The following is a 17,178-nucleotide window of genomic DNA, read 5'->3' on the forward strand; positions in this document are numbered from 1 at the left end:
TTTACTACTTCAGATTACAGGGTAGACTGGCAGATTGTCACCTGCTGCTGTGAAGCTCAAGATAAATAAAATATCATTTTCCTGACAAAGAAACTCTACTGTAAACTGGCATCCATGCAAATGACAATTGCCACTGAATCTCATGCATAAAAATTGTATTTTAGTATCAGCAATACAACGTGCAAAAGAAAATGTTGATATATCTTTGCACTAAGACAAATTAGTAGAATCTGTTATGGAACAGAACAGGACAAAAAGATCCATATGCACTGCTTTTAAAAAAAGGCAAGTAAAAATAACAAAATTCTTTCAGAGCTAAAGCCGTCCTCCAAAAAATATTCCCCGCAGATTAGAAAAGTCTGTTGTTGGGACCATGATAACTGAGCTTGTCAGTTTAAGAAAATGCAGCTGGCACACACAAAGAGCAGCAAAGCAAAATAATGGAATCTTTACTAACTCTGCCCAGCTTTCATATTAAGTATTATATTACACCAAATTTTGCTGCCCTGCTATTAGAGGCTGTGCTGGTTATATCTAGAGCTCAATCTGTTGAATGGCAGAGCTTACTCACGCACCTATTCCAGCTGTATAGTTAAAAGAGCAAACTGTGGTGATCTGGGCCGGCGTAATTTTGTGAGGGTGCAGGGCACAGGAATTCTATCATCTTGCTTGTCTTCTCCCATTCTTTAGAAAACAGAAGGCTTCCTATAGTTAATATCTCCAAAGGAATCATGTTTTTAGTAGCTGATCCTGATTCCTCATGAAGTATCTTTGTGATTCTAGCAGTCCTGCTGCAAGTGTCCATATTCACAGTAATGCCTAGCTGACAGGGCTTGATGTCACTGCTGTTCTGGTGCTAAATTTCAGTGTCAGGTGCCCTAATTAGAAATTTTACAGAATCACAGAATGATGTAAGAAGGGACCTTAAAGCTCATTCAGTTCCAACTGCCCTGCTATGGGTAGGCACACCTTCCACTCTCCCAGGTTGCTCAGAGCCCCATCCAGCCTGGTTTCGGACACTCCCAGGGATAGGGCAGCCACAGTTTCTCTGGGAAACCTGTACCAGGGCCTCACCATCCTCACAGAGAAAAATTTCTTCCTAATATCCAATCCAAACCTTCTCTCTGTCAGTTTAGTTTTCCTGCTGGTGTAAGTCAGCTCAGAAGTGCTGATTTCAGAGCAGCTGCTGCATCAAGCCAAGTATGTTTTTATAGAGCTAAATGTGGAACTGAGCTTTAGTATAACAGGAAAGAATGGAATGAGTAATAGCACCCTATAAAATAACCAAATGTTTTTGTATTTAGGATATCTAAAAACCCTTGAGTTTTCAAACCATGCTAAATATAGCTTTTATATGTTCTCTCTTCTATAGGGGAGGAACACAAATAGCAACTTCATTGCTTAATGTCCAGATTTACTTTCAGTGTGCTGTCAGTCCTGTCTTTAAATGACATTTTTTTCTTATATAATGGTATACCTGTGAAGAAAATATTTGCAGCTAACTGTTGGGATAGATAATGACTTGTAAGAGCCAGGTTATTTTCACAGAGTTCCCACTTTTCTCAGTGTTATCTGACAGTGTAGATGCAGTCAAGAGAAGCTGATCGGATTCTCCACTGTTGTCTGTCTTGTGGGGTTATCTACAAGATGTTCAAAGTGATATAAACACTGCTGTGATCTAACAGTGTTTTTACAATACCCTTTTCACCCACTGAAAAAGTGAGGTGAAGCATAAGAAAATGGAAACCAGTGCCCCCAATTTTTATAGATACAGCTTTACTGGTAGTGTTTTGGTGTTCTAAGTTGGCATGTATTGGTTTATTATTGATATTGTTATCTGAAAATACCTGTCCACACCCCAAGATATAGAAGTTCTATTTCTAATAAATCTGTAAGTCCATAAATTAGGAACAACTAGGAAAAGGGCTATACTGAGGAAACAGCAATTATGAGAGGACAGCCAGGAGAAAAATATGTAAACATGGGACAGTAGTAAAATATCTACTGTCTACTTACTATGTTAGTAAAAAAAGGAGAGGCAGGAGGCTGAACCAGAGGTCAGCCCTTTAGGGCAAAATCACCCTGTCTATGAAGGTAAAAAGCATTTCACTACACCAGTGTAATATATTTAAAAATATCTTTTTCTACATCTTGCTGGGGATCCTAGTTATTTCAGTAGCAGGCTAAACCTACTTCAGAATGCTTCATGGTGAATTAGGAGAGATGATATCTTCCATGGATACTCGCAGTTATGGGCCAGTTCCATTCCCTGACAAGAACTTAACAGTGGCTCTGGACAACCCATGTTCCATCTCTCTGTATTTTATTTTTAAAAGACAGTAATTGTTGTCCCTCTGCTTTGCTTGAATTCTTTGGGCCTGAGGCTGTTTCTTAGTTCTTAATTTTTAAGGGTCTAGCGTAACAGGATTCAAATATTAGTTGAAGCTTATAAGTAACACAAATGTTTACCACAAGGCTTTGGACTTATCATTTTAAAAATTGTTTAATTTCTCTTAAAGCTACCATGTTCCTTGAACAATGGAAGCGTTTGCAGATGAGATTGAGTTACTTCTGGGATCTAACTGGACTGGAAGAAGAAGAGGTAAGTCTCCTCTCCCTGGGCTAATTTACTGTGTTAATTATTCTATAGATGCATATTAGATAAGCATTGATGTATAGATTTCTCATGAGTGTTCTCCAGCCCAATGCAGTTTGTGGCTGTGTCTAGATAAAGTTTTGAGTATCAATGTTTATTTAGGAAATCCTCACCTATATCTTACTGTTCAGCACTCTGAAGTTAATAATGAATGTTGAAAAGGCTTATAAGGTAAGAACAGATCATGTTTTGCTGAGAATACCCATCTGCCATTTTACAGTGTGCAATAACACAATGACACTGAATAAATACTTTGTCATGTTACTTCATTATGTGTAACATGAATTCTTTATGATGATGACAGCCACAGGTCACAGTACCATCAGCAATTTTTGCATCAAGATCTGGGTGACATCTATGATGCCTTAGGTACATCATCTTGAGCTCGAGGTGCTCACCAACAGAGCTGTTTCAAAACAATAAACAGTGTGGGTTTATTCAGAAAGACCTTTCCAATGAGATGTAATCTGAACTGACTGAAAATGAGATGTACTTGTTTATTGGTATTTAAAATGTCTCTGATTTTGTTCTTAGTTTCATCCTTTGATTTGCTCTAATGACTCTCTCTCATCCAAGGATTCATTTCTAACCCTGACTAAAGAAAGTGCAGTTACTAAAATAATGAATAATTATCATACTAAGAACAGGTAGACTTTGGACTTTCCCCTGGCATTAGATGCTGAGATGTCTCTAGAACAGGGTCATATTCTGTAATTCAGAACCATCTTGGTTTGATGGGAGGATTTGAATCCATTTTTTCTCTTCATGTTCCAACAACAAGCCACCTACAAGTCTTCAGCCCTGCTAGGGCTGAAGTTCCTTAAAAAACAAGCCACCTACAAGTCTTCAGCCCTGCTAGGTGAGCACAGCTCAAACAGGAGATAAATAACAGGAGCAAATGCCATAGGGGAAAAGCAAGCTGACATCATGGACTTCATTATATGGGATGGTAGTGATGTTATTCCTTTATTTCCTGTTTCCCAGATCAAAAGATTTGGATAAAAAGAAAAAAAGAAAACCCCAAAAACCCCCTTAGTATTCCTCTTCTTCCATCACTATCCTGTAATGCAGAAATATTCCTTCACTGCTGACTTGTCAACAACTTCCTCTTTTGTCTCTGTTTCTCAGCTTTTTCATGACTGTCTCCCCTGTTATAATGTGGATGATGCTCACAGTACAACCCAGTACTCCCAGTCTGTGTGTTTTCATGCAAACCCAGTGCACTAGCACATCACAAATTACAGCTTGTCCCACATGGGATGTCATACTGCTCCCTGCCAGAGATGTACCATCCACAGGGCAAACTGAGAGGCAGGAGAGCAAACTCTGGGCTCTGTGGCATATTTGATGAACCACCATATTTTTCTGATTTTCTGAAGGCCTCCTACCATCAGACAATAGGAGGACATCTGCTGGATGAAGGGGTGTGAGAATGGGTCCCTACTTGGGGAGGTAATAAAAATTCCTTCTGCTGCCCATCACGTACCCAGGTGCCACTTCAGAACAGGTATGAGGCTCTGGATGAGGAGGGTCACCCAGATGATGCAGAAGAAAATGATCTGCCCAATTATGCTTCATCTGTCAGAAGGATCACGACCTCTAACATCAAAAAGAAAAGAAGTATAGTCATAGTGGGTGACTAGCAGAGTGACCCATATATTGACTAGCCCCATCCCACAGAGAGATTTGCTGCCCCCCTGGGGCTCGGGTATGGGATATTACTGGGAGAGTCCCTGGGCTGTTTTGGCCCTCTGATTATTATCCACTGCTGATACTCCAGGCTGGCAGTGATGAGATTAAAAAGAGGAGTGTCAGGACTTTAAAAGGGACTTTAGGGCACTGGGTCAAGTGGTTGATAGGGAAGGAGCGCAGCTGGTGTTCTGCTCAGTCCCTTTGGTGGCAGAGACAAATGACAAGAAGGAATAGGAGAGCCCACATTACCAACAAGTGGCTCAAGGGTTTGTGTCATCAGCAGAATTTTGGGTTCTCTAATCATGCAGCAACTTTTAAGGCACCTGGCCTGCTGGAACCAGATGGACTTCATCTCTCTGTTAAAGGCAGAAGGATTTTGGTTCGTGAACTGGCAGAACTCACTGAGGGGGCTTTAAACTAGGTTTGAAGGGGGAAGGGGATGCAGCTAGGCTCTCTGGAAGCAGGCCCAAGGGTGGTAAGCCTACGTTTGGGGTGAAATCAGTAGCCCAGCTGAAGTGCATGTATACCAATGCGCTCAGAATGGGTAACAAACAAGAGCTGGAGGCTATGGTGCAGCAGCACAGCTGTGATGTAATTGCCATAATGGAAATGTGCTGGGATGACTCTCATAGCTGGAGCGCTGCACTGGATGGCTAGAAGCTCTTCAGAAGAGACAGGAAAGGGAGGAGAGGTGGAGGGGTGGTCCTTTATATTAGGGAGGCTCTTGGTGCCATGACTATTGAAAATAATGACAATGAAGTTGAATGCCTATGGGTAAGAATTAAGGGGAAGGCCAACAAGGCTGACATCCTATTGGGAGTCTGTTATCGTTCCCCCAACCAAAAAGAAGAGGTAGACAACTTATTCGCTAAACAGCTGGAGAATGTTTGAGCATCACCAGCCCTTGTTCTTGCACATGACTTTAACCTACCAGCCATCTGCTGGGAACTTAATATAGCAGAAAAGAGGCAGTCCAGGAAGTTCTTAGAGTGTGTGGAGGACAACTTTTTGTCGCAGCTGGTGAACGAGCCCACCAGGAGAGGGACTATGTTAGACCTGTTGTTTGCAAATAGAGATGGGCTGGTGGGAGATGTGGTGGTTGGAGTCTGCTTGGGGCACAGCGATCATGAAATTATAGAGTTCTTGATATTTGGTGAAATCAGGAGGAACATCAATAAGACTTTTTCACTGGACTTCTGGAGGGCAGACTTTGGCCTATTTAGGAGACATATTTAGAGAGTTCCTTGGGAAGCAGCCCTTAACAACAAAGGAGCCCAGGAAAGGTGGGCATGCTTCAAAACAGAGATCTTGAGGGCACCGGATCAGACTGTCCCTGTGTGCTAAAAGATGAGTTGATGAGGTAAATGTCCAGCCTGGATGGGAAATGAGGTTTCGAAGGAACTTAGGAAAAAAAAGAGGATGTATCGTCTTTGGAAGGAGGGTCAGATCTCTCAGGAAGTATTTAAGGGGGTTTGCTAGGGCATGTAAAAAAAAAAAAATTGAAGAGACCAAAGCTCATTTAGAACTTAATTTGGCAACTTTTGTAAAGGATAATAAAAAAAGTTTTTACAAATATATTAACTGCAAAAGGAATGGTGAGACCAACCTTTGTTCTCTATTGGATGAGGGAGGGAGCTCAGTAACTGCAGATGAGGAGAAGGCAGAGGTGCTTCACACCTTCTTTGCCTCAGTCTTAGTGGAAAGACAGCTGGTCCTCAGGACAGCTGTCCTCCTGGGTTGGCAGATGGTGTCAGGGAGGAGAATGGTCCCCCTGTTATCCAGGAGGAGGCAGTCATAGAACTGCTGAGCTGCTTGGATGTTTATAAATCCACGGGACCAGATGAGATCCAACCCAGGGTGATGAGGGAGCTGGCAAATGAGCTTGCAAAGCCGCTCCCCATCATTTACCAGCAGTTCTGGCTCCCTGGTGAGGTTCCAGAGGACTGGAAGCTGGCTAAAGTGATGCCCATTCACAAAAAGGGTGGGAAGCAGGATCCTGGTAATTATAGGCCAGTTAACCTGGCCTCAGTACCCGGTAAGGTTATGAAACAGTTTATACTGAGTGTTGCCACGCAGCATTTTCAGGATGGCCAGGATATCAGACCAACCAGCATGGCTTTAGGAGGGGTAGGTCGTGTTTGACCAACCTGGTCTCCTTTTATGATCAGGTGACCTGCCTGGTGGATGCAGGAAAGGCTGTGGATGTTGTGTACCTGGACTTCAGCAAGGCCTTTGACACTGTCTTCCACCGCCCTCTTCTGCAAAAGCTGCTAGCACATGGCTTGGACAGGAGCACTCTTTGCTGGCTGGATGACTGGGCCTAGAGAGTGGTGGTGAATGGTGCTGCATTCAGCTGGCAGCCAGTCACTGGTGGTTCCCCTCAGGGGTCTGTGCTGGGGCCAGTTCTGTTCAATATTTTTATTGATGACATGGATGAGGGGGTTCAGTCTCTCATTAGTAAATTTGTGGATTACTCTAAGCTGGGAGCATATGTTGATCTTTGGAGGGTAGGAGGGCTCTGCAGAGAGACCTGGATGATTGGATGGATGAGCAGAGTTGAATAAGATGAAGTTTAATAAATCCGAGTGCCAAGTCCTGCATTTTGGCCACAGTAACCCCCTGAAGCATTATAGGCTGGGGACAGTGTGGGTGGACAGTACCCAGGCAGAAAGGGACCTGGGGGTACTGTTCAATAGCTGGCTGAACATGAGCCACCAGTGTGCCCTGGTGGCCAAGAAGGCCAGTGGCATCCTGGCCTGTATCAGGAATAGTGTGGCCAGCAGGAGCAGGGAGGTCATTCTTCCCCTGTACTCGGCACAGGTGAGGCCACACCTTGAGTGCTGTGCCCAGTTCTGGTCCCTCAGTTCAGGAAGGACGTTGAGACGCTTGAGCGCGTTCAGAGGAGGCAACGAGGCTGGAGAGGGGCTTGGAACACAAACCCAGTGGGGAATGACTGAGGCAGCTGGGGGTGTTGAGCCTGGAGAAAAGGAGACTCAGGGGTGACCTTATTACTCTCTACAACTCCCTTGAAAGGTGGCTGTAGCCAGGTGGGGGTTGGTCTCTTTCTCCAGGCAGCAAATGACAGAACAAGAGGACACAGTCTTAGGCTGTGCCAAAGGAAATATAGGTTGAATATTAGGAAAAAGTTTTTTACAGAAAGGGTGATAAAGTTCTAGAATGGTCTGCCTGGGGACGTAGCGGAGTCACCATCCCTGAATGTGTTTAAAAAAGGTTGGATGAAGCACTTGATGACATGGTCTAGGTGTCAGAGCATGGGTTGGACTTGATCTTCAAGGTCTCTTCCTACCTAGTGATTCTGTGATTTTGTGATTCAAGTTCATCACTCACAGTACAAAATCCTCATGTTTAGCTTAATATTTGCAAAATGCTGTGAAAGAATCTATAGGTTTGTGAGGTCCTGTGATGAAGAGACCTGAAGTGGTAAAAGTCTGTGGACAGGAACTATGGGATCAGCAAGAATCCTTTGTTTATGACAAGTGAAGGAGAGCCAGACAAATCTCAGCACGAGCTGAAGAATTAGGAACTTAGAATCATAAAATAAGACAGGAATGGACCTTGACGGGCCATCCCTTGTGCCTTGTAGGATCAACTCTACTTAAATCTTTATGAAGAGATATTTGTCTAATTGTTCTTAAATAAATCCAGCAGTGGAGATTTCAATTCCTCCCTAGGTAATCTACTCTAATACTTCTCTATCTGTTCTACTAACAAGCTTTTCCTAGCAGTTTTCAAATCTTCTTGCTACATGGTAATTTTTTTCTCTCTCTTTTTTTCTCTTATTTATCTTTCAAGGATCAAGCCAGGGATTACTTCTGTCCGATTTTCAGCATAATTCAGCATAATATCATGTTTCTGTCATCCTTGTTTGTTTAAGATGAACAAGCATCTGCTTTTTCAGTCTTAGTTCCTAAATATTTTCATAGACTCATAGAACCACAGAATGCTTTGGCTTGGAAGGGACTTAAATACCATCTTGTTTCAACCCCCTGCCATGGGCAGGGAGACTTTCCACTATCCCAGGTTGCTTAGAGCCCCATCCAACCTGGCCTGGAACCCTGCCAGGGATGGGGCAGCCCCACACAGCTTCTCTGGGAAACCTGTGCCAGGGTCTCACCACCCTCACAGGGGAGAATTTCTTCTGATATCCAAGCTAAACCTGCTCTCTGTCAATGTGAAGCCATTGCCTCTTGTCCTGTCACTCCAGGCCCTTTCTAAGAGTCTCTTTCTCCATCTTTCTTGTGGGCTCTCTTCAGTTACTGGAAGGATTTTCTATGTATCTCTTTATTTTTGTTCCTTTCTGGCCATTTTCTGGTATATCCAGGTCTTTTTAAAAGAAGGATAGACATGTTTCTTGACATGACGTGCAGAAAATGACAGATCCAGAGGACACAGTCTCAGGCTGTGTCAAGGGAAATATAGGTTGGATATTACGAAAAAGTTTTTCATGGAAAGAGTCATAAAGTTCCGGAATGGCCTGCCCAGGGAGATGGTGGAGTGCACTGTCCCTGGATGTGTTTAGAAAAAGGCTGTGGCACTTGGTGCCATGGTTTAGCTGAGGTGTCAGGGCACAGCTTGGACTCAAGGATCTTTAAGGTCTCTTCCAACCTGGTAATTCTGTGAATTCTGTGAAAATCATGCACTGTGTCATCTCCTGTCACTTCTTGGTACTTCAACAAAACCCCAAAAGTTAGATAAGATTTTGTTCACCGTTTATCCCTAAGATTCATAAAGATTAGGATAAATTTGTCTGTAGAAAGTTACTGGCATCAGTTTTCAGTGATGGTGAAGTCTTTACGGGTGTTGAAAGCCATGTTGGGAAAGAGAGAATTGTGTCTGATCAGGTTAGGCTAGAAAGAATCAGAAGTGGAATCAGTTGAAAGAGCAAGAAAGGGGCAAGAAGAGGCTCAGGAGGTTTTAGAGTTTTAAGACTAGATGTAGTTAAGCTATTTATTGTCAATTTCTTTAGGAAGGGAAGGTACAGAACCAAAGCAGGGAGAAAAACAACCATAAATTTGAAGAACTGAGAAGTGCTTTGTGAGAGTTATATTGAAATAAATGCCTTTGGTGTAATTTTTGTGGACATTGACTATAAACCTTTCAGTAATTACTTTCTTTAAACACACTGGGCCAATTCTCTTGCTTCAAAGGAGTCACACAAGATATTAATTTAGTTCCATTTATTTGTAAATGTCTTGGCAATGGCAGTCTGAGAAAGCAAACTTCCTAAGGCTTCTGTGCATCTCTGCAGCTGGCTGCTCTACAGACTTAGAGAATTTGTGTTTGGACACCTGAAATCCACAAAAAGAATGGCAAGCATTGGATACCAAGTGGAAAACAGCTAATTGTGTTGAAAAGCAATAGAGCATCCAATAAACAAATGGGAGAGAGAAAGAAAAGAAACAAACTCAAACCAGAACCATGAGAGCAGACAAAGCCTTGCAAGCACTGTGCATAAACAGACACAACCACAGAATCACTCAGGCTGGAAAGGACCTCCAAGGTCATCGAGTCCAGCCTCTGACCAATCCTCACCTTGTCACCCAGACCAGAGCACTGAAGCCATGTCCAGTCGTTCCTTGGACATTTTCTGGGATGGTGACTACACACCTCCCTGAGCAGCCCATTCCAGTGCTTTTACAACCATTGTAGTGAAGAAATTATTCCTGAAATTCCTCTACTCAATGTGCCTTGCCACAGATGTGTGACTGTGTAACACAACGAAAGAGGCTGTGCATATCATTCTAGTTCAGAGTGTGTAATAAGGAATATGGCCAACAGTAAGCCAGGAAGAGAGGTGGGAGAATTCGTGCCCTTTTCTGCTTGGCGAAGAAGTACAGATGGACTCCAATTAATGATATGGGCGGTAGAAACTCTTGCCTTCCCATGAATCTTCAGAATCTGTATTTCCAGGATGTTTCTGCTTTCATTTTTTTGGGTGGAAGAGATTTTCCCACATTTTGCCAATGATCCTGAGTGGATCATTGGCAAAATGATCATTCTATTTCAGTGCAAACTGAAATAGAAATGTAATTAGAAAGGATGAAATTTTAGAATTTGGGCAAGAACTTGGAAATCTAATGGATAGAGAGTCTGCATCAACTGAAATGCCAAGGAATCTCTACTCATGGGTCTTGGTATTGTTCAAATAGTTAAGCTGTTATAGTGTTTTGTCATAACAGGGAGGAACTTGGATATCTGTCTTCCTTAGGAACATTTAATTTCAACTTAAAATCTGTGTTCTGTAAAATGTTTGCCAACCATTTTAGTTTATTTGAAAACTAATTCCCAAAGTCCGGTTCTTCCTTTTGCTATTTGATGAGTTTAAAAAAAACCATAATTATTGAATCCTTAAGGGAATCTTTGATGTCCCTGCGGATTATCGCTGAGATAAGACAAATTAATAAGGAAGGTAGATTGAGTAAAAGAGAATTAAACAAAATTAAAAAGCAAGCTGACTTGGTGACATTAAATATGTTTACAGGTACATTCCATTCTCACCTAACTTGATCTTGATTTAACTGTATTTTCTCTACCATGGTATCAAAATTTATTTTGATCTCATCAATTTGATGGCTTCCCTTTATCTTCCACCTTGCAAATGGTAGGAGTAGACTCCTTTTTCTGAAGTTTTAACTGTATCTACTAAACCACAAAGCATGAGATCTTTTTGTTTGCTAAAATCCTCAAAGAGGAGGGTCTAATAAAATAACTGCCTAGCCCCCTTGTCCAGTATTGGTAAAGGGGACTTTGTAGCTACAATATTTTGTCTTGTTTCAAACCTCTCCTTTCTGCATCATTAAGTTTCTTGTGCCAATGAGATCTTTAGTTTGGATTGTTTTCTCCAGATGCATTATCTCACATTTTTTCCATAACTATTCTAATTTTCCTGTTGGGTCCATGTTTCCAAATATTTTTAAAATTCTTTGTATGCTTTTTTAGTAACCTTTTCTGGGTTTCATTACTCTTTCCAGTGAATCTTCCCTGACCTTCATTAAATTCTTTCTAACACTAATTATTTAGTGATCCTTGATTAGTCCTATGCTTCTAAACAAATCCTTTCAACGTTATATTTAAGTCCTGTGTTTAGGAGGATGAGAATTTCATTAGGATAGTTGGGGAAGGAATGCTGAAGAATAAATGTTATCCCTCAGCTCTTTGGGGAAACTGTTTAGTACCAGTTATTGCTCCACTAAAAGATTATACATGAAGGCACACTTTAAACATGTTCAAAGTTGTAAACTATAAGAACAATGTCAGATGAAAATTTCTTTGCTTTCCAAGAAGTTGGTAAAGGTGTGTAATTACATTGTTTCACTCCCAGACTGTTGATCCAATGATGTGCCAGAATATCCTGGGCCTTCAGTACAATTTCCTTTTTTATTTCTCTTCTACAGACATATCAGCATGCTCTCATTTACTTTCATTGATCCTTTTTCTGTTGTAATGAACCTACTTTGTCCTTTCTAGAACTGAATTTTCTTCAAGGCTCAAAACGGTTTGATTTTTTTCTATTTTATTTGTAGTCTTGATTCCTTGGGGTGTTTGGATGGGGCCACTCAAAGGCTGGGTCACTTGGCACAAGTTTTCCCCTCTCCTGGGTTCAGAGAGGTTAAATCTGTCTTTATCCATCACTGCCCCACTAGGAACAGGGATCGCCTCGAGGTCTTTCTTTGTTCCTCTCCTCCTTTCCACTGACTCAGGAGATCCAGGTAGGTAAGCAGGGTTTGCCAGGGATGTGCCCCTTGGAGAACACACAAGATAGGGAATCAGGTGCTGTTTATAGGGGCCTGAAGTGACAGGAAAAGGGGGAATGGCTTCACACTGACAGAGAGCAGGTTTAGATATCAGAAGAAATTCTTCCCTGTGAGGATGGTGAGGCCCTGACACAGGTTTCCCAGAGAAGCTGTGGCTGCCCTATCCCTGGAAAGTCAGGTTGGATGGTGCAGCCTTGTCTAGTGAAAGTGTCCCTGCGCATGGCAAGGGGTTGCAATGGGATGATCTTAAAGGTTGCTTCCAACCCAGACCATTCTGTGATTCTACAATTTACACAATTCCACTCATCATTATAGGAGTATTTAAATGGGTTGGATATGAATTGTGTAACGAACAACCATAAATGATGCTAGTTACACACAAAATATGTTATCTGCCTTTGAAATGGCAGCATTTGGTTGTTTGGTTTTAGCTTAAGGGAGTTTCAAAATATGAGTCCATATTTCAAATTTTAGTTTTACAGGTATTTGTCCAAAGAATTACCACTGTTCTTGCTCAATGAAAGCAAACAAAGGCATAAAATCTCTCTGTCTGGCAAATACAATGTCATAATAGAACCTTTTAGTTTCTCTTGATGAATTCTGTTTTATGTTGCTCTAGAATATCTTTAATAACTGAGTTCCTGTATACTTGCTCAGTAGCTTTTAACACTCCTAAACTCCTGACTTATTCAAGCTTTTGCTTTAATTTTTCATTTATCAGAGTTATTTTGAAAGTGATCTGGACTAAAAAGATTGTGATCATCTACCAGTGACTCCATCCTGTCATATAAAACTATTTTTCCTTGACAAGCATCCCATTAATAGGGCAGTCTAAACAGATCCTTGGTGTGAATGACAAACTCTTCCCTAGACTTCTCACCCCCTGCATCCTATGTCACCATCATAAGAAAGAGAGGGTTTAAGTCCTTGATTTCAAATAATTAACCCTTTTGCAGCAAAGAACAGCTGGATTCTCTGTACTGCTCATTCTACATTTCCATCTTGCTTTGGGAGAGCAGCTGGGTCATTCCAATTTTTATTTGTGGAATCCTTCCTTCCCATCAGTGTGAACTGCTTAGCTGCTCTGCTTGTGTTCAGGATGTTAGTATAAGGATATTCAATGAATTTGCAGCGGGTCTTTGCCTTTACTTAAAGTGCATGGCTTTATTTTTTTTTGATAACTCCTTTGGTCAGTCAAATCTGGGATAGTTGCTCTGGTTCTAATTTTTTTTAAAAATACATTCCATATGCTTGTCATGCATGTTTGTAAAATTTCATTATCACGTTCTTTCTAAATCAAAGGGAAATTAAGGAGAGCTGGGTTCACATTATTTATTCTTATCAAACTGGATCATTATCTACAGAGGCTTAATTTGATGGATAGTGGATATACATGTGTGTGTTTGAGGCAAATCCTGGAGACCACTCTCAAAGAAAATTCCCACTGTCAACATGAGTTTTGCCTGAGTAGAAATTTCATGTCTTGGCTTTTTGTTTTCAGAATGGGAATTATTGTTTTCTACTTGGAGCATTCATTTGGCCTTGCAGTACCTTGGCTCACATGGTTTTCAATAAGTGTACTGGGAAACTTCCAGCATCCTGGGATTCACATCTATCTCTGCATGGACATTTGGCCTTTGTGAAGACATCATGACTATTTCTAGCTTGTTGTCTCTTCCCATTTTCAGACAAAGAATTGATTCTGAACCACACTCTTTTTAGAGCTGAGTGGAATTGTCCCTTTACATCCATGGATGCATGGGTCAAACATCCCTAAATCTGGACAGCAAAGAAATATTTGCTGCAAAATACTCATAAAAGGAATATATACAAAATGCATTCCAGGGAGCTCTGTGGTCTGTTCAGTCAAGGGTAAGATGACTTGGCAAATTCAAACAAAGACAGATCGACTCCAATTCCAATCCAGGTGAACTTGTATGAAAGGCAGTTAAAAGGATGCTGGAATGTCTTACTAGGGAAGTTAAACATAACTCGGCCAAATTTGAACAGAATAGGTATTGTTAATCAAAGGCGACTCTGACGAAGGGGAGAGAATGATGCATCTGATTCTATCATCAGAAGGCTAATGAATTAATTTATAATACTATACTATGTACATTTCATCTAAACTGAATCTTCCATGCCCTCACTCTTGCTCACAACTGCACAGAGCTGCACTCATCTCTGATTCTCTTGTGACTGTCCCGTGGCAGTCCCACACACACACACTCACTGGCCCTGGTAGGCCAAGGGAACAAAACATCCTCACTGTGGGTAAACAATCTCCATATTGCATTCTACTTTAGCACAACACAGGCACAGCAAGCGAGATAAGAATTGTGTTTTCCTTCTTCTCTGCTTGTCTCACAGCTTCTCTCTGTTCAGTGCGCATGTGAATACCACAAATAGGCACTCAGAGCAAAATTGTCAATAGCAAAAATTAATTTAGCATACAATGCTTTGCTTAGCATTTATTTTCTTTATTTCACCTAGTTTTCATTCAAATCAGTTTTCAAAAGTTGCTCTGACCTCTGGAGACTGCCCCTCATGTCTCAGAATACTTTTCTTAGCAGAAAGTAAGAGATAAAAAGGAAGAAAACTAATTCAGGTCTGCAGTAGCATAGTTTTTCTAGATCTTCTCAGTTTCTTACAGCCTCATTTATCTCCTTTCCCTGCTTTGATCAAGCTATCTTCTCTCATGTAGCCATCCATGCCAGATATCTTCATCCTTTCTTCATTTAAGACTAAAGATGCTTGTAACATCAACCTCTGAATCTTTATATATGGAAGAATCATAGCAAATAATGCAAATCAACACAAGGCAATAAAAATTTAAGGAGCATCAGAATACAGGTGTTGACTGCAGCAAATTTAAATGCTTATGGTTGTATCTTTCTCTGTCCTTTTCTCATCCTGCTTACCACCATTTTTGCTGCTGATCAGCTTTATTAATGCTAGAGTTTACCTGTGCCTCACTGTTTCTTGGAGTTCCGCATGTCATCCGGAAGAGGGACACCAAAACGATCAGAGGGATGGAGAACCTCTCTTACAAGAAAAGGCTGGGAAGAATTGGAGTTGTTCAGCCTGGAGAAGAGAAGGCTTTGGGGTGACCTCACTGGCGCCTTCCAGTGCCTGAAGGGAGCCCACAGGAAAGAGGGACAGAGACTCTTGACAAGGGCCTGGAGTGACAGGACAAGGGGCAATGGCTTCACACTGACAGAAGACAAGTTTAGATCGGATATTGGGAAGAAATTCTTCCCTGTGAGGGTGGAGGGACCCTGGCATGGGTTTCCCAGAGCAGTTGTGGCTGCCCCATCCCTGGCAGGGTTCCAGGCTGGACTGGATGGGGCTCTGAGCAACCTGGGGTAGATACCCAGAAAAGAAGTCTCTACTGAGTGTGTCTCAAACACTGATACTGGGATAGCCATGGAGCCAGCCGAGGATTGTTGATAGACACAGGCAAGGGCTGTTGGTACCAGCATGCCAGGAGGAAGTGCAAAATGTGACTGGTGAAAGGGGACACGTGGAGGTAAATTCTGGGGCAAATATCTTGGTCAAGTCCACAGAGGCACAAAAAACCAGTGCAGGAATGAGGCCAAGAAGTGGGCGTGGGCTGTAGGGGGGATCAAGACCACCCAAGACCCCTGAAAGCTCCTTGCCCATTTTCAGAAATGTCTGAAAGGATGGAGGGTTCAAGATAACTTATTTGAGTGGAAAGCAAGAAACTCATCTTCAGGGGAGAAACCCATCCCTAAAAGGGAAACACCCAACACTCCTAGGTGGCACCCCTCAGGATCCTGGACATCCCATCACCCCATCATGGATCAACTGGATCAACTGGAATTAGGGCTGCTCAGTTCTTTCTCTCTCTCTTATTAATCTCCTTTTCTCTCGCTCTTCCCTTTCATCTCATTCTTTTATACAAAGCCCACTGCGATGTTCTTTTATAGTAGGTTAGGGATTACACACCAATTTCCATGTCAAGTGTGTAATTAATGATTAAATTTTTCTGATTGTTTGCAAGACCCTGTGACTTTTTTCATTCCTTACAACCAAAAACATTTACACATCACAGTGGAAGGTGTCCCTGCCCATGGCAAAGGGATTTGAATAAGATGGAAGGACCCTTCCAACTCAGACTATTCCAAGATTCAGTAATTTAAATGATACTTTATCACATACCTTTTGAATGCATTAGGAAAACCTTACTATCAGGATAAAAAAATATTTTGGAGATCTCACTGTGTTTATATTCTTAAATGCAACAGAGAATAGTGAGGGTTGTGTCTGCTGTGGTGAAAATGTCATGTCAGTTCCACGTAGGCCCTGTTTTATTGCTCATGAGTATTTATTAATTTAAAATGGATTTTGTTCTCTTAATGACTATCAGATTAATTAAAAAATGTTAATAATCCATTATTTTGGATGGGGCTGATATGCAAAGGTTCTAATTGTAGTAAAGAGGGATGATATGACCACCGCTGTAGGAGTAGTCTTTTTTTGTGAGAGATATCAATCCAAATTCCAGCCCTGAATGAATTCAGAACTTGATGGAAATGAGGACATGCATGATGGTTTTCTCTTTTGTGAGCTGCTCACTTGAAAAGCCTGGTATATTTTTGTCATCTTGCTCAATTTATGCTCTAATTTGGGAGAGGAAAATATATTTTGGAAGGCTACATCAAAAGGTTACTGATTAGGGAAGCTGGGCCAGATCTAACAGCCTAGTCCAAAAGGCGTTGTGGAGTTTAATCGTCTTGATGACTTTGTTTGTGAATGTGACCAAAAATTTTGGGGATTTTCTCTTAATCATAATCACGTTTGTTTGTTTGTGTCTTTTTCAGGAGCATCCCAGGCCAGAGTATGAAACCAAACTGTTGCAGAAAAAGCTGAAAAATAAAAACACAACAGAAAGTTCAAATGAGGTGAGATACAACTTGCTCTTTTAATTATGTGGGATTTGTGTTTTGTTATGTTGTGATTATATTTTTGTCTGTCCCCCAGGGGTTGCAAAAGGCACTTTTTGGTGCTGTTAATTAGCCTTTTGAGTTGGTA

The 17,178-nt window shown here is 41.5% G+C and overlaps 1 protein-coding gene across 1 annotated transcript in view; it reads left to right on the forward strand.

The window, feature by feature from the left end:
* Window positions 1–17,178, forward strand: part of ANO2 (anoctamin 2) — a 152,492-nt gene that overhangs the window by 61,897 nt on the left and 73,417 nt on the right. The window contains exons 13-14 of the mRNA XM_084205617.1: window positions 2,520–2,602; window positions 16,968–17,048. Coding sequence (XP_084061743.1) covers window positions 2,520–2,602; window positions 16,968–17,048 — 164 coding nt within the window. The remainder of the gene's footprint in view (window positions 1–2,519; window positions 2,603–16,967; window positions 17,049–17,178) is intronic.

Source organism: Fringilla coelebs, assembly GCF_963513975.1.
Source record: "Fringilla coelebs genome assembly, chromosome: 5".
Taxonomy (NCBI): Eukaryota; Metazoa; Chordata; class Aves; order Passeriformes; family Fringillidae; genus Fringilla; species Fringilla coelebs.